Source organism: Oryza glaberrima, chromosome 8, assembly GCF_000147395.1.
Source record: "Oryza glaberrima chromosome 8, OglaRS2, whole genome shotgun sequence".
NCBI classification, from domain to species: Eukaryota; Viridiplantae; Streptophyta; class Magnoliopsida; order Poales; family Poaceae; genus Oryza; species Oryza glaberrima.
The window spans coordinates 22,155,774-22,180,658 of record NC_068333.1 but is presented as its reverse complement, the minus strand read 5'-3'; the positions used below and the strand labels follow the sequence as shown (position 1 = coordinate 22,180,658).

At 46.8% G+C, this 24,885-nt stretch overlaps 3 protein-coding genes and 1 long non-coding RNA gene across 8 annotated transcripts; 1 reads left to right on the top strand and 3 right to left on the bottom strand.

Moving 5' to 3' along the window:
• LOC127781484 (uncharacterized) lies at positions 1 to 3,347 on the top strand. 4 transcript variants are annotated; one of them, XR_008019006.1, is made up of 9 exons: positions 1 to 197; positions 274 to 380; positions 710 to 778; positions 894 to 952; positions 1,132 to 1,192; positions 1,285 to 1,338; positions 1,675 to 1,977; positions 2,073 to 2,120; positions 2,222 to 3,347. XR_008019006.1 is itself a non-coding variant. In XM_052308446.1 (8 exons), exons 1-7 carry the CDS (start codon positions 62 to 64, stop codon positions 1,951 to 1,953), a joined length of 765 nt encoding a protein of 254 aa, XP_052164406.1. In that variant the 5' UTR covers positions 1 to 61; the 3' UTR covers positions 1,954 to 1,977; positions 2,073 to 3,347. The 4 variants fall into 4 exon arrangements, 2 of the variants coding, with proteins under 2 accessions (XP_052164406.1, XP_052164405.1); XR_008019005.1 differs by having other exon boundaries at positions 1,675 to 2,120; XM_052308446.1 differs by having other exon boundaries at positions 2,073 to 3,347.
• Positions 3,222 to 5,771, bottom strand: LOC127781477 (receptor protein kinase-like protein ZAR1). Its single transcript, XM_052308435.1, has 2 exons — positions 4,329 to 5,771; positions 3,222 to 4,244 (listed from the first exon to the last, which is right to left on the bottom strand). Exons 1-2 carry the CDS (start codon positions 5,665 to 5,667, stop codon positions 3,619 to 3,621), a joined length of 1,965 nt encoding a protein of 654 aa, XP_052164395.1. The 5' UTR covers positions 5,668 to 5,771; the 3' UTR covers positions 3,222 to 3,618.
• Positions 5,772 to 18,638: 12,867 nt separating this feature from the next.
• Positions 18,639 to 20,966, bottom strand: LOC127783124 (putative disease resistance protein At4g19050). Its single transcript, XM_052310377.1, has one exon. The coding sequence runs from the start codon at positions 20,964 to 20,966 to the stop codon at positions 18,777 to 18,779; it is 2,190 nt and encodes a 729-aa protein (XP_052166337.1). The 3' UTR covers positions 18,639 to 18,776.
• Positions 20,967 to 21,036: 70 nt separating this feature from the next.
• On the bottom strand, positions 21,037 to 24,618 carry LOC127781486 (uncharacterized). 2 transcript variants are annotated; one of them, XR_008019008.1, is made up of 3 exons: positions 24,507 to 24,618; positions 24,204 to 24,360; positions 21,037 to 22,316 (listed from the first exon to the last, which is right to left on the bottom strand). It is a non-coding gene; the product is annotated as an uncharacterized LOC127781486 (long non-coding RNA). The 2 variants fall into 2 exon arrangements; XR_008019007.1 differs by having other exon boundaries at positions 21,037 to 21,993.
• Positions 24,619 to 24,885: the final 267 nt, after the last annotated feature.

Below are 24,885 nucleotides of genomic sequence, written 5' to 3'. Positions count from 1 at the left end.
CCTTATCCCGGAGGAGGAGGAGACAACCGCGCCGCCGCCGCCGCCGTCGCAGCGGGCAAGAATGGAGGCCGCCGGCTTACGGCTGCGCGCCCTCGGCCTGTGCCGCGGCAACCGGGGAGCGTTCCCCGCCGCGCATGGCGGCGGCGGCGGCCGGCTCCACCCCCGCCGCCCGCGCCCCGCGGGCGCCTTCTGCTCCCGTGCGTGGCTGACCCGACCCGTACGCCCCCGCCGTTCCTCCCGTCTCACGTTTCCTCCTCTCGTTTGTGTTTGCAGTTGCTACGACCGGCAACGGAGCCGCCGCCGCCGCTGGACCCGTCGGGAGCGGCGCCGAGGTCGCGCGCGCCAAGAGGATGCTTCACGTGGTGCTGGTCTCCCCTCTGGTAAGTTTACCGCTCGGTTTGCAACTCCTTGTATACTCAGTGTTCGATGAAATGCAGCTGTTGCCTACTACTGTAGTCATTAATCGTCATTACTTTGTTCAAACGGGGGGAGAAGATTTGGTTTAGGAGTTAGGAGTTAGGACTATGACTGTTGTGGCAGTGTGCGGTTTGGTCTGGTGATTTACTGATCTAGTATGGCTCTGTGAAAGTGATTTGGACGAGTGTGTTTAAAGCATCCTACCTGAATTTTCTGTTCTGCATATGGAGGATAGATAGGAGACTTAAAAGGAGTGGCTGGTTGTCACTGAATTATAACTGTACTTCAATAGATCCCGGGAAACACTGGATCGATTGCGAGGACATGTGCTGCGTCAGCAGTTGGGCTGCATCTTGTCGGGGTAAGGTTAGTGCTTATTGATAGAACATTGAATGGTTTCTCTTTCTTTTACTTGTTCTGTTATTCATTGGGTACTATGTGTGATCTGAAAATTTTGTTTGCTGCAACGTTTCCAGCCATTAGGTTTTAAGGTAGATGACACGAAGCTGAAGCGTGCTGGATTGGATTACTGGCCGTATCCTACCGTTTTATACGTTCCACTTAAATAATGATACTTTGTATGATTTCTAAAGCACTCATGCTGGAAACCTAGATCTTAATGCTATGTTCATGTAATCTATTTTCATCACCTTTTAGTTTGAGTGATAGCGACTAGCAAATTAGCAAATCTCAACCTTGACTGTATCTACTAAGATATGTTGTTGTAAAGATTCATGACTCCTGGGACGAGTTCCGAGATTATTTCATGAAGCAGGTAAGTTAGATCAGATGTTCTCTTCTAAGGTTGCGTCAATGTAGTTATCGAATATGTATGAATTTTGAACCTGTGTTTTTTCTCTACATCAGGATGGAGAAAAACGGTTACTGGCATTTACCAAAAGAGGCACAAGCATTCATTCAGTGAGTAGCTACATTGATCTTTTATCTTCTCTGTGAATCGTCAGGAATTTATATGCATTTTATCAAATCTTATCTAAACACTGAAATAAGTTAAATAACCGTTGTCTTTTTTTTCGTAATGAATTGTAGCTAATGGATACATCATCAACTGTTAGTCTGCTGTATTTGCTTTGGTTTTCTTTAATGATCGGTCGCACAAATGGACATTTCTACACAGGACTTGAATATCTAGCTGCCACAGACATGTATAATGCAAAAATGATATACTGATATGAGAGGCAGATTCTTCAATTAATTTATGACGATTGTTTGACTGTTGTTCACATTTTGGATTAGGATTTTTCGTATAAGCCTGGGGACTGGTTAGTATTTGGCTCTGAGACGAAAGGGTTACCACAATCTGCCCTTGAGGACTGCTCTAGAGAAGGCCTAGGTGGTGGAACTATACGAATTCCAATGGTGGAAACCTATGTCCGGTGCTTAAATCTTTCTGTTAGCGTTGGAGTAGCACTGTATGAGGCAGCTAGACAACTCAACTATGAACAGCTCCATTATCAGCCGGAGCTCCCGGAAGAAGCGCAAGGACTATTCCCTGCCGAGGACATTTATGCATGAGAACACCTACTTGATTTTTTCATGGTACACTCGTAAGAGTTGACACACTGTTGCTTCTGAATTGAATGCCTCAGATCCTACCATGTGATTTTTACTTGCGAACATTTCATTTGGAGCAGGACGATATCATGGGATTCCCTTGCAAATTCAACCTGTTCATTGTCGAGGTATTATTTACATGTTGTATTTCAAAATGTGAACTGGACCCCTGAATCCCTGATGTTGTGGTCAAAGAATCATTTTCATTAGTTCTATATACTGGTTGCAGTCAGAAGGTAATTATCTAGGAGTATGATAGTAAGATGGAGCCTCTTCTGACTTGTCCCACACTGAGCTGTGCACTTGTACGGAAACAATAAGTTTGTCCATTTGCATGCATATGCATAGTTGTTTCATTTCTGTTAAATCTGGTGACGAGGGTTGGTGAAGAACTTCACTGCTATTTAAAACTTCTGTCTGCTCAGTGCTCACGAGCCAACTGAAATAGACCCCATCTCAACTGTGAATTGTTTTGTTGGGGTGTCTGCTTGGCCTGGACTCTCGAGGACTATAAATGCCTTGTTCATCAGCAATTTGTCACTCTTATCTGGAAATGTTATGGTTGTTGTTGGTCTTAACTTAAAAGAACGGCGTAGTGTTGTATTTGTACAATATTTTTTTCCATCTTCCTGCTGTGCAATAGTAACGAACTCTCTTGTTTCTCTATGCGTGGCTGCTTAATTGGCAAATGGACCAGAAATGGGCATTTCAGTTTCTGGAATCTGGAATTATTAAGTTGGAAGTTTCTGTTAGTCTTTTTTTTTTTTGAACGGAACTTTTTAGATGATTACAGTGTGAAGATCTAAGCTAAAAACTTGATTTGCCCCAAGTCTCCAATTATTGGGCTCAACATTGGATCCTCCTGATGTATATGATGGCTCCAATGATAGAAAAATCCAACCTGATGCAGTCCAATGGTTGTTCTTCAACAAGGCTCCTAGGCTTGTCATTGTTAATAAAAGTAGTACTCCTCCATATGCTTCTCCCATCATGTCAACATGGAAATTAAGACTCTACTAAGCCGGATTTAGTACTAAACTGCGGTCAATCTATCCCTAGCCCTTGCGTGCTGCTGCCTGTTACGCATGCACAGATGCACAGGCGAAAAGACACAACAACCTGGCTAAATGGATGCAACGCTATCCCAGTGTCATTGTCGCATCTTTTCAGAGTCAACTGTGCCAAAGCTGAAGATGACAACATTGTGCTCGCCGTTCTCCAATTCAAGCTTGTGACCCCAAGAAAGCGGAGAATTTTTTTCAGCCACAAAAGCATAAACAGGACATGCCATGATGCCAAAACGCAAGAGGAGAAGAAAAAAAAAGGCAGATACACAATTGTTTGGAAGGGATCAATCGATTACACTTCTGCAGAGGTTGCAGACTTGCAGCCGATGATGCAGCTAAAGAAGAGTGTCCACTACTACTGCCTACTGGAGCAGATCAGCGAATGATCCTGATGATTCTTGCTTCGTTTTGCCATCTCAAACCTCGCATTGGCGGCGATTAACAGTAATAATCTACAGAATTTGAAGTTCTTGTAAGCTAATGGTGGTTACTGCAAGTGACACAGGGCTTTAGCTTGTAGTGTTTTGAGCTCGATTAGGATGGTGGGGAGATGGCCGGATTAGGCGTTGATCCGGTCGAGGCTCTCGGCGACGGCGCGCATGCGGGGGCGAAGCTCGGCGTCGGGCTCGGTGCAGCCGAGGGCGACATGGAAGACGGCGAGCACCTGCTTCTTGGCGTGCACCTCGCCGAGCAGCGTCGGGTCGACCACCTCCGACAGCGGCCGCTCCTCCTTGAAGGCGCGGCGCACCCACGCCTCCAGCTCCAGCCCGCCCTCGCCCTCCGTCGGCTCGCGCCCGGTCACCGCCTCCAGCAGCACGACGCCGAGCGCGAACACGTCGCCCTTCTGCGTCGCCGCGGCGGCCGCGCCGCCGGGCGTGCGGAGCTCCGGCGCGACGTACGCCAGCGCCCCGCCCCCGCCGCGCAGCGCGCACGCCGCGCCGCCCAGCTTCTTCGACTGCGCCGCCGCCGCCTTGTGCGCGCCGCCGGCGACGAGGCGGGCGAGGCCGAAGCCGGAGACGTGGGCGCGGAGCTCGTCGTCGAGCAGGATCTTGGATGACTTGATGCACCCGTGCACGTACCGCCGTGGGCTGCACTCGTGCAGGTATGCCAGCCCCCTCGCCGCGCCCTGCACGATGGACAGCCTCATCGACCACGGCAATGGCGTCGGCGACGCCGTCGGGCCACCTGAAACACAAAAGAACACCGCGTTAGCTGCGGATCAAATGGGAGTAGGAGAAGGAATCGGCAAGAACAGATTCGTGGCGTCACCGTGGAGAGCGGAGTGGAGGGAGCCATTGGAGAGGTAGTCGTAGATGAGAAGCTTCTCGTCGGGCGCGTAGTAGTAGGCGCGGAGGCGCGCGACGTTGGGGTGGCGCGCGCGGCCGATGGCGGCGGCCTCGGTCTCGAACGCGCGGCGCCGGCGCCACCCGGAGTCGGAGCCGCCGTCGCCGTCGTCGGGCTCGCTGAGGCGGCGGACGGCGACTGCGGGGCCGTGGCCGGGGACAACGCGGTACACGATGCCGCCGCGGCTCTTCCCGACGACGAACGCGGACGCGCGGAGCAGCTCCTCCAGCTCCATCCCGAACCCGTCGTCCACCGCCACGAACACCTCCCCTTCCTCCCCGCCGCTGCGCCGCTCCTCGCTGCCGGCCAGCGTCACCGCCCCGCTCTTATCCTTCGCCGACTCCTTCTCCTCGTCCCTCGCCGTCGCCGCCGCGCACCGCCGCCGGCACTGCCACTGCAGGATCACCCCGGCGACGATGGCAACCACCACAATGGCAGCAAGAACGGGCACCGTCGGCGACGACCGGCGCCTCGGTGGCCTCCCGACCGCCGCCGCGGCGCCGGGGTTCATGCCACCATTCGCCTCGGGGATTCTTGGATCTTCCTTCTCACCGGCGCACTCCACCTTGAGCGGAAACCCGCAGAGCCTCGGGTTGTCGTCGAAGGCGGTCGGGCCCTGGTTGACGAGGGACCCCACCTGCGGGATCTCGCCGGCGAGGTCGTTCCCGCGGAGGTCAAGGCTCACCGCCACCGGAATGCCGCCGAACTCCGGCGGGATCCCGCCGGTGAAATGGTTGTAGCTCAAGTTGAGAACCCCGGAGAGACGAGGAAGCCCGGCGATCGCCGGCGGCAGCGAGCCGTTGAGCTGGTTGGAGGACAAATCGAGGCGGGACAGCGACACGAGCCGCCCAATCCCCGCCGGGACCTGGCCGGAGAGGAGGTTGTGGGCGAGGTCGAGCGCCGCGAGCTTCTGCAGCGCCGTGATGGCGACCGGGATCTGGCCGGCGAGCTGGTTGTAGGGCAGGGACAGCGTCACCAGCTCGGACAGCAGCGACAGCTCGGATGGGAGGTAGCCCGCGAGCGAGAAGTTGGCGAGCTCCACGCCGGCGACCCTGCCGCCGCCGCCGTCGACGCAGGTGACGCCCGACCAGCCGCAGGGGTCGTTGTCGGCGTCCCTCCACGTCGAGAGCGCGCCATTGGGATCCTCCGACACCGCGAACTTGAGCGCAAGAAGCGCCAGCCCGTCCGTGTTCAGCGCCGCCGCCACCTCCACGCCGAGCACCACCACCACCGCCACCGCCGCCGCCCGCGCAGCTGCCGCCATTGCGACGGAAGTGGCCGCTCGCTTCCGGAGCAACCAATTTACAACCCTGCCACTGCCATTGCTGCGGAGAAGGCAAGAAGAAGAAGACAACAAGGAGGGGCAGGGTAGGGGGGTGAGCTGGGTTTAGGGGAGTGAGATTTAGGCGCGAAATGACGGAAACACCCACCAAGGGGTAGTTGGCACCTGTGGACTCCGTGGTGATTCGTGGGAGCTTTGAGGGGTATTTTGGGTATGGGGATTTGAATGCTGTGGCGCACGGGGAATAGCGCTGGAGATGAGGTGGACTGGTGGATTCGAAGAGGGGGGGTGCGACTTTTGCTAAAGTAAGTAATTAAGCGTGTTTGCATGTGGGAAATCTCAAGGGTTAATAGTTGATCCCCATGATTAATCAACCGATTAGCTGCCGCGAGCGAGTCAGACACTGTGCGGTGGGCCCGTCGTGTCAGCCAGCACTCCCCCGGTTCAAATGCAGAAACGCACATGCCCAGTACTACTACTAGCACTACAGTAATCTTTTCTGCAAAATTTTGAAATTTGCACCTGAAGGAAGGGGAGAGAGAGAGCACTTCAGATCTGTAGTGCTCCCTCCGTCCCAAAATCCTGCTATATAGGATCTGTTTAGATTTATTATTTAGGATGGATCAGCAATATTTTGGAACGGAGAAAGTAGTAGTATTTCCGTCTATTTTAGGTTATTTGTTGTTTTGACTGTAAAGTTTAACCAAGTTTATAGAAAATAGTAATAATTTTCGATCAAAGATAAATTTATTATAAATATATATATAATTATTAATTTAATAAAACTAATTTGATAATGTAAATATTACTATATTTATTTATAAACTTAGTTAAATTTGAAGCAGTTTAACTTTGACTAAAATAAAAAATATCTTATAACCTGAATTTAAATGAAGGGAGTAGCATTTTAACACGTCACGAGGATTAGGGAGTGTATTAAAATTAGGTTTGGAAGCTGCTGCTGTTGCGAAAGCCGGGTCGCTGACAGTGGTGTGTGTATGTTTTGTGCTGGTGCGTTTGCGTTGCACGGTTGGTGGGCGTGCATCGGGAAGCGCGGCGTGGTAATGCGACAGCGGAGCGGTAGCGGCCAGAAGAGAAGGGTGGGGCAGCGCACCACCGGGGGTGGCTCGCCTCACAAGACGGAGGCCGGGCCTTTTGTCTCCTCCCTCCCACACCAGTTTTTGATTTGTTTTCTTGTGTACCCAAAACTGGGGCGAGAATTGTGTCATTTTTGGTTAAAACTGTTTGTAAACCAACGCACTTATCAGTAGATCATCGCATCCGTTCTCTATCCCTCCTGTAGCGGTAGAGATGTGAGATAATGTAAAACACCTGCGTCTATCTCTTTGCTCTCAAGAACATTGCAAAAGTAGACAATGAATACAGATATAGGATGGAGCTCTCTCTTTATTATAGATCTCATCTGGAGTACAAGCCAATCTCATATGTCTTACCCTGCCCATGTATATATAGGGGTCTTAGGAGGAGAAAGATCTTATCTCTACTTCGGTTCAAATTGATCAAAAAAAAATATCTCCTAAAGATTTGTTTCACATCAAACATTGGGGTAGTAGTAATATCCAGAAACTCCTTTTGAGGGCCTGTTCACTTTGATGTAAAAAAACCTTACCAAATTTTAGTATAGTTGCCAAAATTTTGGCAACTTGTCAAAATTTTGGTAAGATTTCTTATATAGTTACCAAAATTTGGCAGCAAACTAAATATAGCCACTTTTTTTGATAACTTTATCAAAATTTGATATGGTTAAAAATATCATCAAAATGAAGAGGGCCTGAATCTCTGAATGATGGGAGTATGTAATGTGCTGATGACTGAACCAAGGTAGAGTAAAATCTTTACAGTACACTTCTATCCACCCTGAAATGTGTTATGTGGGGCCCACAAGGCACAGTACACCACAGAGGGAGGGTCCCCCTTGACGGACAAGGACAACAACAACTCGCTCTATAGTTGCTAGAGAGACGGAGAAGAGAGAACCTCGTTTTGCAAGCTCGTCAATGATACAGCCCGGTCTTTCAGGGACAACGGAACGGAGGTGTGAGCTCTCGGTGATTTCAACGGGGAAGATCCCGAACCGTACCGTTGAAATGCAAAGTAAACCCGTGGAGTTTACCTTTTGTTTTGATTAGTAGTACTGCACTAGTAGCGCACTAGCGCCCACGAGATTACTGGGCTATTCTAGCTGAAACTCGCGTATGGATAGTTTGAATCTCTAAAATAACACATTTGAATGTTCCATGAGGTTATATACAGAAATGTCACACAAATTCTTTCTTTTTAAAAGAGTAAATGGCAACAAATTCTCTAGTAAGGATGGAAGTGAAAGTAAATTAAGGCAACATTCAGCAAACAGAATATAGAGTTAAGATCCTATAACACAAGGTGAAGTAATTTATAGCGGAAAATGACCATTCCTCAACCTAAAAAGGATATAGGGACCCCCTAATTCTCAAAACAAGTACAGATTGACTTCCTTAGTATTTTTGCAAAGCGGTCTCACCTGAAATGGCACACTTATCCAATCCTCATCTGACGTAGCTCCTTTGTGGCGTTCATGCGGCATTATAGTCAGAAAAAAAAGAGATAAAACCACATGTAAGTCTCTCGGAAAAAGAAAAGAAAAACAGTATAACCCACATGTCATCCTCTCTCTCTCTCTATACCCCCTTATTCTCTCCCTCTCCCCTCTTCTCTCCGCTTGTTTCTCTGTGTTGAATTGTGGTTTGTCCACTCGAGCAAGGAAGCCGACGTGGCCAGTGGTCAGCTAGGCAATCCCATACGTGTGGTGGTTGGTAGTTGAGTGCGGAAGTTGAGGAAGAAGCGGTGAAAGCACAAGCCAAAGGCAACCGTTGTGATGGCAACGTTTTGGGGAAAGGGTATTAGGCAACTATCAAGACAAGGAAGTCCCGGCACAACCAATAGAGTGTAGAGAGCTTAGGGAATGTTCCGCAATCGCTAGCACTAGGCACAACAACGTCAGGAGGGTCGGAGGCAGGGTGCCTAAGTCGAAGGCAGAGTCCAAGGCTGCGCCTACCTCATATATCAGAGGAAGAGGTGAGGGTGTCAGGGCTATTGCTCGAGTGGCCATGAGAAAGTAGAGGCCTAGGAAAGAGGGAGTGTGGCCGCGAAGGTAGCCCAGGACAGCAACGATGCAGATCCGGGTGCAACTAAGGCAGATCGGGGAGCGATGATGAGGATGGGGCCTCCCAAGCGGCAGTGCCTCGTAGTTCGGCACACGCAGTGCTCGTTGGTTGGAGAGGATGTCGACGGTGAGCGCTCACCTCCTCAATAGATGGCGAGAGGGTGTGGGGGAGAAAGAGGGAAAAAAGAAGAGATAGGTGAAGGAAGGATGAGAGGGGGGGGGGCACTGACATGTTGGCAATGGCTTTAATATTTCATGAAGATGATATACTTGATTTTATAGTTAGGCCCTATTCGAGTTCATTGAAGATGAAGATTAATTATGTGCACATAAAACGAGAAAGCTATTAGTGCATGATTAATTAAGTTTTAATTATTTTAAACTTAAAAAATATATTTCTTAAAAAAATAGATTTATCTGATATTTTAAAGCAACTTCTATATAGAAAGTTTTCGCACAAAATACTTCAGCAATTTGAAAAGCATGTTAACGAAAACTGTTGTAAAATCTTAATCCAAAAAAAGGGCCTTAAAAAGGTATGAACCAGATTTACGCTCCCATCATTTCGCTTCTATCTGCCGCTTATAAGCCAAAATTCTAATTTAAAACTTAATTTTATAGTTGATTTTGTGATATTCTTTTTCATCATAGTTTATTTTGCAGCCTCTGTTTTTTAATCGCTATGGAGAGATATATAAAAGTTTTATCATTAAAATAAGTCTTTAAGTTGTTAATAAGCCGCACAGCTTTTGCTTCTTAAAAGCCAAACTATGGGAGCCTTAGCCAATAGTTGAGGGAATTAAGATGGATTTAACATCAAATGTCCCGAGAATTGACCCCTGCCCATCTCTCGGTCTCCCCCTCAAGAGTTCGTGACGGCCCACGTGCCTTCATGTATGGGCTTTGATGGGTCAAGTACTTCCACACACGCGGCCCACAAAATGTAAGGAGGCAGCACCGATCCAAACGGTCCGCGTGGCGCTCGTCTCCAAATTCTCCATGGCCAACGCCCAACGGAAACAAATCCCCCAAATTTGATACGCGCCGGCGGTGACGACGGCGGCGGCGGCTCTTCTTCTCCGCCCTGTCCCGTTCTCGGAGTTGGGCTAGGGACGGGATGGGATGGGATGGAATGGCGTCTCCTGCTGCGCTCGCCGGAGATGGCTCCGCCTCGCCGAGCAGGTTCGCTTCGTTTCCGCCTCCCTCCTCTGCCCGACGGCTCGGGGTCCCGATCGATCCCCTCGCCTTCTCTAGGGTTTTGAATGGTTGATTGGCGGTTCGTTCAGCGGGTCCAAAATCCTAATCGCGCGTCCTCGGTTCTTCTGTTTGATTGTGATTGACCCTGTCGTCGATTCTCCAACAAAGCTGAAGTGGGGAACCCTATGCTTTTGATCTGTGTTTGTGGCTCCCTTGTCGATTTGGTTACGCACGATCTGTGTGGTTTGCAATTAGGGCTCTGGGCTCTTGTTGTTGTTTCATGTAGTTTGAACTGCGTTGCTTGTTGTGCTGTAATTCGTAGCTGTCCTGGGGTGATTTCTCTAGTTTTAGTTTTTTGAGTACCTCTAGTTCATTTCAGGTTGCTCGCAGTGCACGGTTAATTATTGGCCGTAATGTTGATTTCAAAGCCCTAAACTACTTTTGATTTGATGAGGCGGTTGTATTTCTGAGAACTAGCGGCTATTCAACTTGAACCACCAGGCATATGTAGGTGTTTTGGTGACTGTTTTTGTCTCACCCGTGTGCACTCGGGAAGTTCCCGATCGGTCACCAATCCCTAAATTGCTCTAGGCCAAACACGCTTAACCTCAGAGTTTTTTAGAGATCGGCTTCTGGAAAAAAAGTTGCAACTTGTTGATATGAACATTCTATTAATTGTATTAAGCCCTGGGCCGGGATGTCACAGTTTTGTTTTGTTTTGGGGCACCAAAGTTATGCCATCGGGTGCATTTATCCCTCTTAGTTTCTGTTGTGTGGAGATGGATGACGTACTATCTGTCACCTCATAGGTTTTCACAAGACTATGGCTTAAATGATTTTAGAGCTTATGATGCTTTGGTGCTGTCCTATGTTTCTTCCACTCGTTCGTTGTATGTAGCTGTGTTCTGTGATTCCAATAGACCTACTTATTTACATGTTGTAAACGAAATTTATACTGAAAAATTCAGTGTAGTAACTCGGTCCCTTTTCGCTGTATGGAGGGACTGGACTATTTTCATAATTAATCTGCGATGTTACACTATTTGGCTGCTTACATGTCATTCTCGTTGATGTTAGTAATAATGAAATATTGTTTACTTTTAATGGTTAGAACCCTTGTTTTATTCTTTAAAGTGTATACATGTTCATTAGTAAAAGTGTAAAACCAATGCAGCATGCAAGTTATCACATAACTGATGTGTGATGGGTTGTCACTTGCTTATCTTTATAACTGATTTCAGCACTGTTATAGTGTTAATTCTGACAAATAGGAGTATTAGACTTAAGAAATAAAACTGCCCGTAATTACTTAGGCTCTCTATATATTTTTGTTTATTTTTTTCCTGAATTATGTGTATAATTAGTCAGTAGAACGGACATATGTGTACAATTATACTGTATATATTACCAAAAAAATGCATTGCACCATTGTTCGCCTAGAATGCTGATTTTCTGTTACTTCATTTGCTTAGCTGCATTTCTCTGTGTTTATGTTAAGCAGGAGTTAGTTGATGGATATATAATGCCTTGATCAAATCTTTGAGTACCTACTACCTAGGAGCTTTGGAGATCTGCAGCGAATTCATACTTTTAACAAATACTCCCTCCCGTCTCAAATAGCTGTCACTGTTAACCAGTATAATTTTAGCTTTGATTATCAGTAAGTTTTGAATGGTTTTATAATGATGGATGGAAGTTTCATGATTATATTTAGGATACATCACACGTCTATAATATAGAATGCTCTTAAGTATTTATACATTTTCTTCCAATAAGAAGAGCTGTCAAAGTTTAAAGATGAACAGTACCCTGTGATAGGTATTTGAGGACAGATGGAGTATGCATGCTTTCATTTTATTTTCCCTAACTGCTAATACTTGTATGTATATGTTGATAACCTTCACACTCAATCATTTTGAACTGGAGTGGAAATATCTGAAGTGCTTATTGGTGCAGATTAGGACCATTTAGATGACGAATTTGTTTTTGAAAATTTCAATCACATGATGGTTGTGTATCATTAAACAAGCACATGCATCATATAGGGTGAAGTTGAAGTCCTAAGGCAAGTCTCTGCAACTATTTGTACCCCAGCACATTTACACATGATCAAACTAAGTATTCGTCGAAACATTTGCATAACAGACTAGACCACATACTGTTCAAAAGGTTGATTAACTTCATTTGATGGGCTTTTGAGAGCCAAAATGCAGATTATTGTCGAAGTAACATTTTATGGAGCTAGACACACAAAATGGCTAATTTTCTAGCAGCAAAGAGTTATCCAAGGTTGTTTTGGAGTGAAGGCAGATAACCACCTAGGTCACAAAAACAGATGGTATGGAGAGAGTTCTACAAAGTGACATACATCGCAACAATTTCTACCTATATGGCACAGGTAATTTTTTCCCAAGTCCACTTTAACATGCTTTTTGTGGTTTTTCGTTTTTCATGCTTTGTATTTTAGTGCCTATATAGTAGCATTTGAGGAGGCCTTAAAGGGCAGTATTGCCTCGATTATTGGGCCAAAATCGCTTCACGTATTGGCCCAACTGCTTCAGTTGTTCAGATGGGATATGATTCACATTTTAGGCTGTAATGGGTCTATTGCTTCCATTACGGCTCGTAATGGTCAAAGTGCTTATTTTGTTGAGTTATAATGTAATAAGTCTATTTTTCCTCCCTCAACTCATGACCCTAGTTGAATTGCATCCCTCAACCGCAAAACCGGGTATAATGTCCCCTAACTCTCAAAACCGTTGCAAATCGACTCCCCGGGTGGTTTCATCCGACACGGTATCGTTGACCCTGTTGACAGGCTGAATCAGCTTATGGGACCCACATTTCAGTGACAAGGATAAAAAATGAAAAGGTGGGGCCTACTTATCAGCTCCACCACGAGGGGATGGAATACGGGTGACGCTGCTCCTCATTGCGCTCGGTGTGCTCTCGCTACTCACTGCGGGAGGCTTGGACGACCGCCACGCCGGCCTCGGCCTCGCCTTGTTTCCGCGCGATGGGATGAGCGAGCCGGCTAGTCCAGCTGGAGAAGGTTGTCGGCGTTCGTGCAAGTAAACTGGGGGAGTGTGCTCTTGCCTCGACAACATTGGCGGCGACGCTGTTCTTATCACCTCTAGCTTCGGTGCCGCCATCGGGACCGAGGCTAAGGCGGGAAGGGACGACGGAAGGGACGCATGGAGGAGAACGACGGCCGTCGGGGTGCTTCACCATATGACGACGGAGGAGATCGACGAGGGTGCCGACCACCATCATGCCGACCCTCGTCTTTTTTGCCGTCGTCAAGGCCTCACACACGCTCACACGGCTAGATTCGGTGGCCTGCTCGAGTTATTATGAGGGGAGGAGAGGGAAGGGGAGGCGACGACATTGAGTCAAGCTAGGAAGAGGGGAGGAGAAGGACAGGGCCAGGCGGTGTCATCACAGCACCACCACCTCGATGTCCACCGTCGCCGCAGGCCCGTATAACTCCTCTGCCAGCTAGGAGCTCCCTTTTCCGCACTTGCACCATAGCCGGTCGATGAGCTCCTCCTCGCACGTGGTCGGCCGTTGAGCTCCTCCCCGCGTGTGGCAGACCGACGAGCCTCTCTCCCCGTGTGCAGCTAGCCGACTATCTCCTCCGCATGCGTGTCGCGGTCGACCGACGAGCTCCTCCCTGCGCGCGGCCGGTTGATGAGCTCCTCCCCTCGCGCGCAGTCGTCCGAAGAGCTCCTCCCCATGTGTGGTTGGTTAGCAAGCTCCTCCCCATGCGCGCCGCGGCCGGCCAACGAGCTCCTCCTCTCACGCGCAGTCGGCCGACAAGCTCCCCACGTGCCGCTAGTCGACGAGCTCCTCCCAATGCGCGCCGCGGCCGGCCGACGAGCTCTTCCTTGTGCCGTCGGCCGGTTGGCAAGCTCCTCCCCCGTGCGCCGTCGCCGACCCCGGTCTTGTCTGACGTGGTGGCTGAGTCAGCGTGGGACCCACGTGGGCCCCACATGTCAGGCTAACAACATCATTTCCCTTCCTCTCACTTTCCCCTCTTCTCTCCTTTCCTCTCTCTCTCTCTCTCACCTTTATCCTCTCTGTGCGAGCCGGCCGACGGGAGGGGAGGAAGCCGACAGGGTGAGGCGGCCGGTGGGGCGAGACGAGAGGGCGCCTGACGATGGGCGACACATCGGTTGGGACATGGAAAGGGGTGTTCGCGTCGATGCGGTCGTCATCGTCGTCACTAGCAAGGGGGAGGGGGGAAGAGGCGGAGGCGCGGTCGATGATTGGGGAGGAGGCCGACAGGGCGAGGTGGCCGGTGGGGCGAGGCGAGAGAGGCGCCCGACGACGCGCGACATGGTGGTGGCGACGCGGAAAGAGGTGCTCGCATCGATGCGGTCGTCATCGTCGTTGCCGACGAGGTGGGGGGAGGGGGAGGCGGAGGCGGAGGCGCGACCGGTGAGTGGGGAGGAGGCCGACAGGGCGAGGCGGCTGGTGGGGCGAGGAGAGAGAGGCGCCCGACGCCAGTGGACCTGGAGAGCACGACGCGACTGGAGAGCCTCTTCCGCGAGGAGGGCCTGTACGAGAGCGCCGAGGAGACGGCGGCCCGGTGCTCCCCTTCGGCTCCTACTGCCTTGGCATCCACGGCCGCGGCTCTGACATCGACGTGCTCATCGTCAGCCCGTCTTACGTCGATCGCGACTTCTTCGGCGCTCTTGCCGCCGCGCTGGCGGAGGTGGCGGCTGTCGCAGAGCTCTAGCTCGTGCTCGGCACGTCATCGTGGACCTCATGTACGTCGGCGCGTAGGGAGGAGACCCGCGTGGACTCGGCCGGCGAGGGCGAGCGGCATGGCTGGGACGCGGCCGATGAGGGCGAGCAGCACGGCCGAGACTCGGCCTGCGGCGTTCCCGTGAGAAGGACCTTCGGTCGCCGCTGCCCCTGCGTCGCCGACCGCTAGACCTCCTTTTCGGTCGGTCTCCTCCCCACCTGTCGCACACCATGCCCAGAGAGAAGAGAGAGAGAGAGGAGGAGGAAGGGAGAGAAGAGGGAAAAAGAGAGCTGACGTGGACAGTCTGACATGTGGGGCCCACGTGGGTCCTGCGTTGACTCAGCTGCCACGTTGGACAAAATCGAGGTCAAAACCACCGAAGGGCCTAAAGTGAACGGTTTTGTAAGTTGAGGGATGTCACATATCTTGTTTGTGGTTGGGGGACGATTTTGTATCTCGATGACAAGTTGAGGGACCTTCCGTGTACTTTTTCCTTATGTAATTGGCCGGTGGTGCACATTTTCGGCCAATGAGGTCCACGCACAGCCCATGGCATCCCCAATTGCCCCTTTCTTACTCAATCCAGTCACCTGTCTCTTCAGCTTTGTCCATCCACTCGATCGATTCCTTCCTCGAGCTCGAGCATTTTTTTTTAGATAATGGAATTTAACATCCCAGCCTTTGCTCAAAAAGAGCTACATTCAATTATTACATTGTAGCAATCCAGAAAAGAGCGTAGTTCAGCTAAATAGGACACAACAAACAAAAACAGAGGAAACCAAGCCAAAATAAGGAGAACACATTTATTGAAGTCTATTTGTGAACCTCCATCCATAATTGGCAAATAATTGCATAACCATCGACTCCAACTTGCGGCATGCAACCTTTAGGAACTCCCCATCATCCTCACACCTTTGTAGCTGTGCCCAAAACTGGAGCCAGTGCGTTGCCCTAAAATTACCTGCATATATGAAATAGATGGTGATTTATTAAAAACCAAATCATTTCTACTCAACCATAGAGCCCAACAAATGGCAGAAGCTCCAACCAGTATCAGTTTACTCTTTTTCTTTTCCACCCCCAAAAGCCACCCATCAAATATATGAGATATACTAGTTGGAAGATTAAAACCAAAAGAAAACTGAACTGCTCTCCATATGAATTTTGCATAATGACAATCCGTGAAGAGATGTTGAATAGTTTCATTTTTCATACAAAAGCAACACCTTAAGCTACCATTCCAATTCCGTCTCGCCAAATTATCCTTGGTCAACACAACTCCCTTAAGCAAGTACCACATAAAGATCTTAATCTTAAGTGGCATCTTAAGTTTCCATATATATTACATAACCATTGTTAATTAAAGCTAGATACATTAACCTTACTGAGAACCTATCATTCTGATGATAATTCCATCTAAAACAGTCAGAAGAAGGATTTAATTGAATATGTACAATAGAAGCACACAATTCATGCCAGTATATAAGATTTTGACCAACTAAAGCTCTTCTAAAAGAAACATTAAGCGGAACAGATCCCATAACAGTGGCAATAGTGGATGATTTCCTTCGTACTATAGCATATAAAGATGGAAATTTATCCTTGAAAGCCAAGTTACCTAGCCATTTATCTTCCCAAAATCTTATTTGTTCCCAATCATTCACAATCCAAGAGCCCATATCCAAAAAAATACTTTTGACTTTCATAAGCCCTGACCAAAAATGGGAATCACCTTGTTTCTTGTCCACTTGGGTTATAGACTTGTTATAAAGATATTTCCTTTTCAATAAGTTCTGCCAAACCCCTTTCTCATTTATTAACTTGTACAACCACTTACTCAAAAGACATTTATTCTGTAATTCCAAATTATGAATCCCAATGCCTCCCTGATCCTTAGGTTGGCAAATAATATTCCATCTAGTGATTCTGTACTTTTTCTTATGATCATCACCTTGCCAAAAGAACTGTGATCTATAATAATTAATCTTTTGAAGAACCCCTTTCGGTATCTCAAAGAAAGATATCATAAACATAGCTAAACTTGAAAGTATAGAATTAATCAAGACCAACCTTCCCCCGACAGATAAATGTTTACCTTTCCAACTACTAAGCTTTTTCTCAATTCTTTCTTCAATCACTTTCCAATCTTTATTAGATAGTTTCCTAAAATGCATTGGAATTCCTAAATATTTAACAGGAAAATAACCTAACTTACAACCAAAGATATTGGAATATTGATTATAACACTCCTGTGCCTGACCAAAACAAAATAATTCACTTTTGTGAAAATTTATTTTTAAGCCAGATAGCTTTTCAAAAACAGTTAAAATCAATTTAAGATTCTTTGCCTGCTGCAAATCATGTTCCAGAAAGATCAGAAAGATAATGGTATCATCTGCATATTGCAATATAGACAAACCATCATCCACTAGATGAGGAATAACCCCTTTTAAGAGACCTACCTCTTTAGCTCTCTTAATTAACAAAGCAAGCATATTAGCTACTATGTTAAAAAGAATTGGTGATAGCAGATCCGCTTGCCAAGCTCGAGCATTTAACAAGCTTTTGCTGCTGCCCTGTACATCCTCCTAGCCCCGAGTAATTCACAGCCTCATATTTTGGCTTATGCTTATGCTTATAAGCTAAAATTTAAATTTTTAAACTTAAATTTGGAGTTTATTTTAGGGTTTTATCATCATAGTTTGTTTTTCAGCATTTGCTTTTAGATCGCTAAGAACACGTACATAAAAATTTTATTTATAAATTATTTTTCATTTGTAAATTTGCCGTTTTGCTTATTCCGTCAATAAGCGAAACAATGAAGTCCTCAAACTCCAAGTTGAAAGTTTCATATATGCCACTGGTGGAGAAATTCAGACTTTGAGGATGGCACACACGGTATCTGGAGTCCGTCTACGGCTCCCCACACAATGCCGAAGTGCGACTCGCGCGGGGGAATGACTTATTCTAGCGGCACATGAGTGCACTAGACACCCCATGCGGTAGTATGATTCTAGTTACAGCGGAGGAAACAGAGCCCTTGGGACAAAGATACCACCAGGTTCAACCACAGCCTTGGAAATATATTGCCAAATCACATAACAATCCAGTATATATATATAGCAGTCAGCAACATATTCATATTTCTTTTGGCGTTACGCACTAGCAGATATACATTCTGCATGCATCCAAACATATGTAGCACGGCTCATACTTGAAAGTATACAGAATAACAATCACACACCACAAAGTTTTTCATGTATTACAGTACAGCTTAATGGTTCACCAATACAGCCGGAATGCATGCATGAACAAGCAGCATCCACTTGGTCCATCAGATGCACACATATAAATGTACTAGCAATCAAGCACTCCCCATGCTCAATCACAATTCACACACCACACGAGCAGACAGGCGCAGCCGCTGCTTATTCTTATTAGTTACTCTGATCCGCTGCAAACAGGCAGGGGTAGCAGATGGACACACACTAGCTCATCATGAAGCTCAAACCTCTCCAATCACACACACACACAGAGAGAGAGATAGAGAAACATGCGGCAGGCACAACCAGCCGTTGCTTCAATACGTACGTACAGTTTCGTACTCAAGCGAAAGCCACACACACTCATCACTCGGCCGAGCGCACACAGAAAACGAAGTGGGCACACCTGAAGCCCCATATCCTGGCTCGCACAACAAACTGATCAACCAAAACACGAGGTAGCACTGCTGTGCTAGTCGGCAATCCAGTCACCGAATAGCCAGCAAGACACGCAGTGGAGATAACAAGCGAGCAAAAGCAACGGAAGTAGTAGCAGAGCAGATGCACGTACGGTTCAGGATTTCACCTGGGCATGCAGAGAGGAGATGATGAGAAGCAACGGAAATCAAGAGTGAGCAATCAGTAAGCCGCTGCCTTAATTATTTAGTAGCAGATGTATAATAATCGGATGCAGTAATCAGTAGCAGATACCATATAGCTATGTTATAATTTCATCCGTCAACGTATGTAGATAGAGATCGATCGATGTAGCTATGCATGCATATGTAGGTTCGATAACATACCCGAGGAGGGTGCCCCTGGGCATGCGCTTGTGTTTGTAGTAGCGCGAATGCTGGGGCGGCTGGTAGAGGGAAGGGTGGTGGCCGGCGTCCACCCCGTCCCACTCCAGCGCGTCCCACACATCCTTCTCCATCTCTATGGCCGGCTTCTCCTCGTCTACACTGCGGCCCTTCAAGGCTGGCAGACGGCGGAGGCTCCAGCATCCTCTGATCCTGATGGTCTCCAGCGCGGGCGCCACCATCTCGACGGCCTCGCATATCTGCTGCAGTGACGGTAAGTCGTGTAGGTGGATGGTGGTCAGTTTTGGGAACTCGATACTTGTCGGCTGCCTCTCCGTGTCCGGTACAAAGATGTGCCTGAGGTCGCCACAGTGGATGATGTGGAGGGTTTCCAAGCTGGGGAAGGAGGGGCGCGCCATTCGAAGCGCAAACCGGAGGCTTGGGCAGGAGCGCAGGTGCAAGTGCTGTAGACTTTGCAAGTAACAATATGACTTGATGCCTCTGCTCCATATGCAGTGGGCCTTGAGGAGGTCCGATGCCCAGATGATCTCCAGGCGACCGAGCTCATCTGCGCCCGGAGGAAAGACGACGTCCAGGTTGGAGCACCTCTCCACGCGGCACCACCTGATGTAATACCAAGTTCCCGCAGCCAAGGCGTGGCGGCAGGCCGAGTCATCATGCACATGCAGGGACCCCGTGTACCATGCCATTAGCTGAATTAAATTGTTGCTTTCATAGGCTTGCTTCACTTCACTCTCCACGCTGTGGCTTCCATCACCAATCTCCATGTGGCGATCCAGCTGTTGGGTCGGAGGCTGCGGGAAGGCCTCCATTGTGGTTACGGTATCGCCGACCTTGCTAAATACATCACCATAGATGCCTGCTACACCGCAGTGTTTCTGACCACTGGGTTCAGTCATCTTCTTGCTTGTTTCTTCTGGTTGCACAACTCCGCTACTGGATGCCATTGAAGAGGTGATACTGATGTTGAAATAACAATAGTAAATGATCGGAGCCAGTAAGGACCGAGCGAGCCTAGCATCCACAATACAAGCATGCACCTGTAGCCGGAAGGATTTATGCTCGACGGCAAGGGATGGCCGAGCACATCCAAGTACCTTCCGGGCAGGACGTGTGTCTATACAGAGCAACTCCAGCAACGTTGACCGTCCCCCATTTGGGCCCCGTCTTATTGCACGAAGGTGCTCACAGCCTAGCAGAAATAGCCGCTTGAGACATGGGACATCCGTCACCATTGTTCCAAAGTCGAGCACCTTGATTGCACAGCCTGAAAGGTCCAGCTCCACCAAGTTGAGCAGGCCACGCAAGAACAGATTGTCCAGCTGCGTGCAGCCTTCTAGGGATATCACGGATGTTTTCACATCCTTCATACCACGCCCAACAGGACGGCAGCTCTGTAGAGGTAGCTCAATAGTTGATGCCCGACTGGGCGCTGCAGATCCATAGCCATCAAAGCTGAATGACCTTAGCGATGATGGAAGCCTATTAGGCACAACAACATCCTCCAGCGCGTCACAACCGTCAAGAATAAGAACCTTAAGTTGGCCTGCATTGGATATGCTTGTTGGCAGATTTTTCATCTCTTTGTTGCCAGACAAATCAAGCAATTGCAGATCCGTTTTGTCTACGAATATGTCGTTGATGTCAGTTGATGATGATGATGTCTCAGCCTCATTCTCAGGGTTGATTATCCGGAGCCTCTCAAGGCATGGTAATCTTTTCTTTAACTGACTTGTTAGCTGCGAGCACCTAACTCCCTCTATGTTTACCTCCATCAGCTGGTTAGTCATGGGCTCCATCTTTTCCTCGTGGAAAATCTCAACCCAGTCCGTGTAGCGTAGGTCAATCACCCTCAAGTTTTGCAGACATGCCCACTTTCCTTGAAGTTCAACTGTACTGTTGCTCTTACAGCGATCTAATCCAATGAATTTTAACGTTTGGCAATGGAGGAAAGGAGGCGATACAAAGTTGAAGGCACAACAGGAGAGAACCAGCACGCAAAGGCTACTGCACTGTTCAAAAAAACCATCTGGTATTCCAAGGAGGTACATTTGAGTTGCTAAGAAGATTGATGATGCACTTGCCATTTTAGTTTGCATAGCCTCATCTATGGTATCATTTGAGATGGCAAAAACCCAACGGTAAGGCCTGTTTGAATACACAAACTTATTGTCGTCTTCCAGTAATAGGAAAGGGGCCTTCGGATCCATCTTCAACTTTGTAACCACCCTTTTCAACTCATAAGAACTACACTCGAAACTTACTTCTGGATGCAATGCATTACTGACCTCCAATGCTCTAGCCCCTTAGATGATCCCATCGCACGTCCAATAGTTGGACGCATGAGCTGGCCAAACAAATTCATTGGTGCTTTGTTTATTGTGATAATACATGAGAAACCCATAGAGACAACAATCTGCAACTATTTCCAGGTCGATGTTCTGCAGACATGGGCAGCGACCAACTATGGTAGCAACCTCTTCACGAAACAGGGCACCGAACTCTGAACTTGATAAGTCATAAGAAAGCCGGCCAAATATGAAAAGATCTGTTATCTCCTCTAATTTCCTGATACTACTTTCAGGATAGGGAATACCCACGGTAAGGCACATTCTACTCCAAGTCCATATTACTACGCAGTCAAAATAGTCTGCAATACCAAATGTGCTTAGGGGGATATCATCACTCCCGTTAAGAAAAATCATCAGAAATCTGCTCTGGCTCAGGGCCCTGCTAATCGTAGCTGAAACTTTTGGTATGGCATCCCTAGAGCAAGGGTCCACACCATTGAAGTCATCCTCCTCGTCCTGCTTATCAAACAACGCCATGGTCTCATTGTCAAGTTTTAGCTCCTCTGCTATTTTTCTTTGCATCACCCTTTTGCTTTTCCACCTTGAGCAATCTATGTATATAGTCCTGTCGAAGCGTAATTCTGGGGGATAAGGTTTCATGGATGGAAGAACTTCTGCTATGGATCTAAGGACCCCGGTCCTCCCAAAACCATACCAACCCTGAAAATAAATCATCGTCATCTTGCTATTGATGTTGATGTTGCTCTGGATAAGATTTAGTATTTCTTCTCTGGCGGCACCCAACATTTCTCGCCCTGATTTCCTGAAATGCAGTAGCATATACATTAGGTCCACTAGTCGCTAACACGTGGTGCATTGTATAGGCTATAATCGTTTGCACGGTAGTGATCTTCATCTCTACTATTATAAAAGTTGAAGATGTTTTTTGCCATGAACCTTGGTACGTCAACCTTTTCCATTTCTATTTATATTTTTCATCCATCGCGGTGTCCGATGCGGAGTATTTATCTCCGTTGTTCGTATGAAAATCGGGCAGCGATTCATCGCCGTGCATCTTAACAGTTCACTAGAGTCCATGGGCTTCTGGCCTGATGCTGCTCCTTGGATGGCATGTTGTGGGCCTGGCTGCACAAAGCAAGGAAACTGGATCACTTCATACGGGGGCCCACAAGGCGTGCGCCAAGTAGCGTGAGATCTCGATCAACGCTGCCCCTGCCCCTGCTGCTCTCCGACCCAGTGCTTGCACAAGTGCGCAGTATAAATGAGCTCTGTATTGGTTAGTAAGCTCTGAATCAATGACCATAATATGGTCCATGCAGTTATTTGCACCTTACAAATGTCAACTTTTAATTTGCAGCCTAGAAGTTGACTTAAGAAATATTTTTATTTTTTTAACAATGGCTTCTAAGTCACTAAGGCCATAATATATAGTAGTTTTTTGTCCATAAATTATTTTTTTAATCTTTATCTTTACTATTATAAAAATTAAATATGTTTTTGTCGATAGTTTGGAACGTTATCCGTGCATGAGTCGTTTTTAAGTTCGTTCGCTTTTGGAAATACATATCCGTATTTTTTTTGTAACTACATATCTGTATTTGAATCGGGCTTTAAATTTGTATAAGAAATCTCTTTAAAAAAACTCGAATACTAACTTGAGATGATCGGACTCTTAATTGCAGCTCATCATTTTCTAGAAAAATATATATCCAAGCGAATTTCACCTTAACTAAACTGTATAACAATAATAAAATTAAAATAACCTACACCCGTTGCAACGCATGGGCATTTTTTCTAGTAATATATAAAATTATGTTTTAGTTCTGGCCTAAATATGTTATTTATAGGTTTTGTTGCCTTAAAAATTAATGCCAATGGGCCCGTGAAGAATACCACTATATATCATTGTGAGACTTTATACGATTAATTAAGGGAAATTCAAATGGTAAATTGCTTATTGGACAATGCAAATATTAAAATAGCATCTCATATTTTGATTGGAATTTATCTAAATAAAGTAAAAAAATGTATGTTGCATAACTAATAAGGGACTTTGTGTTAAATAATTAAGAAAAAAAAAGTGTGAGCAGTCGATATTATGGGGCTAAAACCACACACCTCAACCACCTTACTAGTAGGCGCATTGAAAAAAGAAATGCAGTTACTGAATGCCATATCTCTACGTCCGTAAATAATCAAAACATCAAATAAAAGTAGTGCCTTAACCATGGTTACTTGTGTACAATTCTCTTATTCGTAAAATTACGACGGATTGATACGGGATTAGCTATACATTTATTGTCAAATTTTAACTAAAAATTTTAACAGATGTAAATCATGATGTAATTGTTATGTAACTTACATGTAACTATAATGTAACTTGTATATAACTTTCAAAAATCCCTAGGTGACATGCTAATTCCGTAAAAACAGATGTAATGGTACCAAATCCCCTTGCATGTTCGTGGGTTGTGATTTTTTTTTCTACCTCTCTTGCACGAATTTAACAAATCGAACGGTTCAAAATTACATTATAGCTATATGCAAGTTGTAATGTAAATACACTACGATTATACTATATTTAGATCTGTCAAATTTTTAGAAAAAAATTTGTCAAATATATAGTAAAATTGTTTCTGTATATATGTAGCCTTTGATGGTCTACTGGTGTTATGGCCACCTTGGGTTTTTGGGTACCGGTGTTATTAACACATAGTTAGATGTTTTGACGATGTAGCTGGATATATTACGATGGTAGTATATTTATATCTATCAAACTTTTAGAAAGAAAATGTCGACAAATATGTATGTATATGTATGTATGCAGTATTTGATGTTCTGCTGGTGTTGTGGCCACCTTGGGTTTCCGGTACCGATGTTATTAACGTATAGTTAGATGTTTTGACGATGTAACACTAGATATATTATATAAGGAATAGCGACCGTTACGTTACACATAGTAAAATGAAAGCAGACTAACTAGTGTGCATAAATGGAAGAAAACAGTTGTACCGGTTCTTTCATGATGGAATTCCAATGCCGTACAAGATGGAACAGTAACGGGCAGAGAAGGCGCGGATGCACAATCGTCGGTTGATGATCAGCCTAACCCATGACGGATCGATCGATCCGCCAACTGGTGAAATGCCGATCGCCTCTTTGCCAACTCCTGCATGGGTACAGAATTAACACTCTAACTGTCAGCTCTAATTAATATAATCCCTCTGCGCTTCACAAATCACAACTGTTGGTGAGAGTAGTTCTGGAGCTCTGGATCAGCATTGTTGCAGAAGCAGAAGGGGAACAATCACCTACCTGCAGGGAAGCTCGTCGCTCGGAATTAGACGAGAATTCGTCGATCCGTCGTCCAAAGAAGAGCCCTAGTTAGCTGCTAATTCGTCTCCAAATCAAAGACACGACATGGCACGCGATTCCTTGCTTGTTGCATTGCCTGGTGGTATTAGAAGAGTTGGCTGGTGGGTCATCGGATCCTTTGCTTCTCACCGAGCTCGCGTCTCTTTTACAAATTAAAGCATGGAATCGAATTCTGTTGCGTTTTTATTCTTTCTCTAAAGATGTATCATCGTTTCCCATGCAGTTGCTGTGATCATGCATGTCTGCACGGCCCATTGATTTATTTAGGCTGTGTTTAGTTCACACACAAATTAAAAGTTTGGTTGAAATTGGAACGATG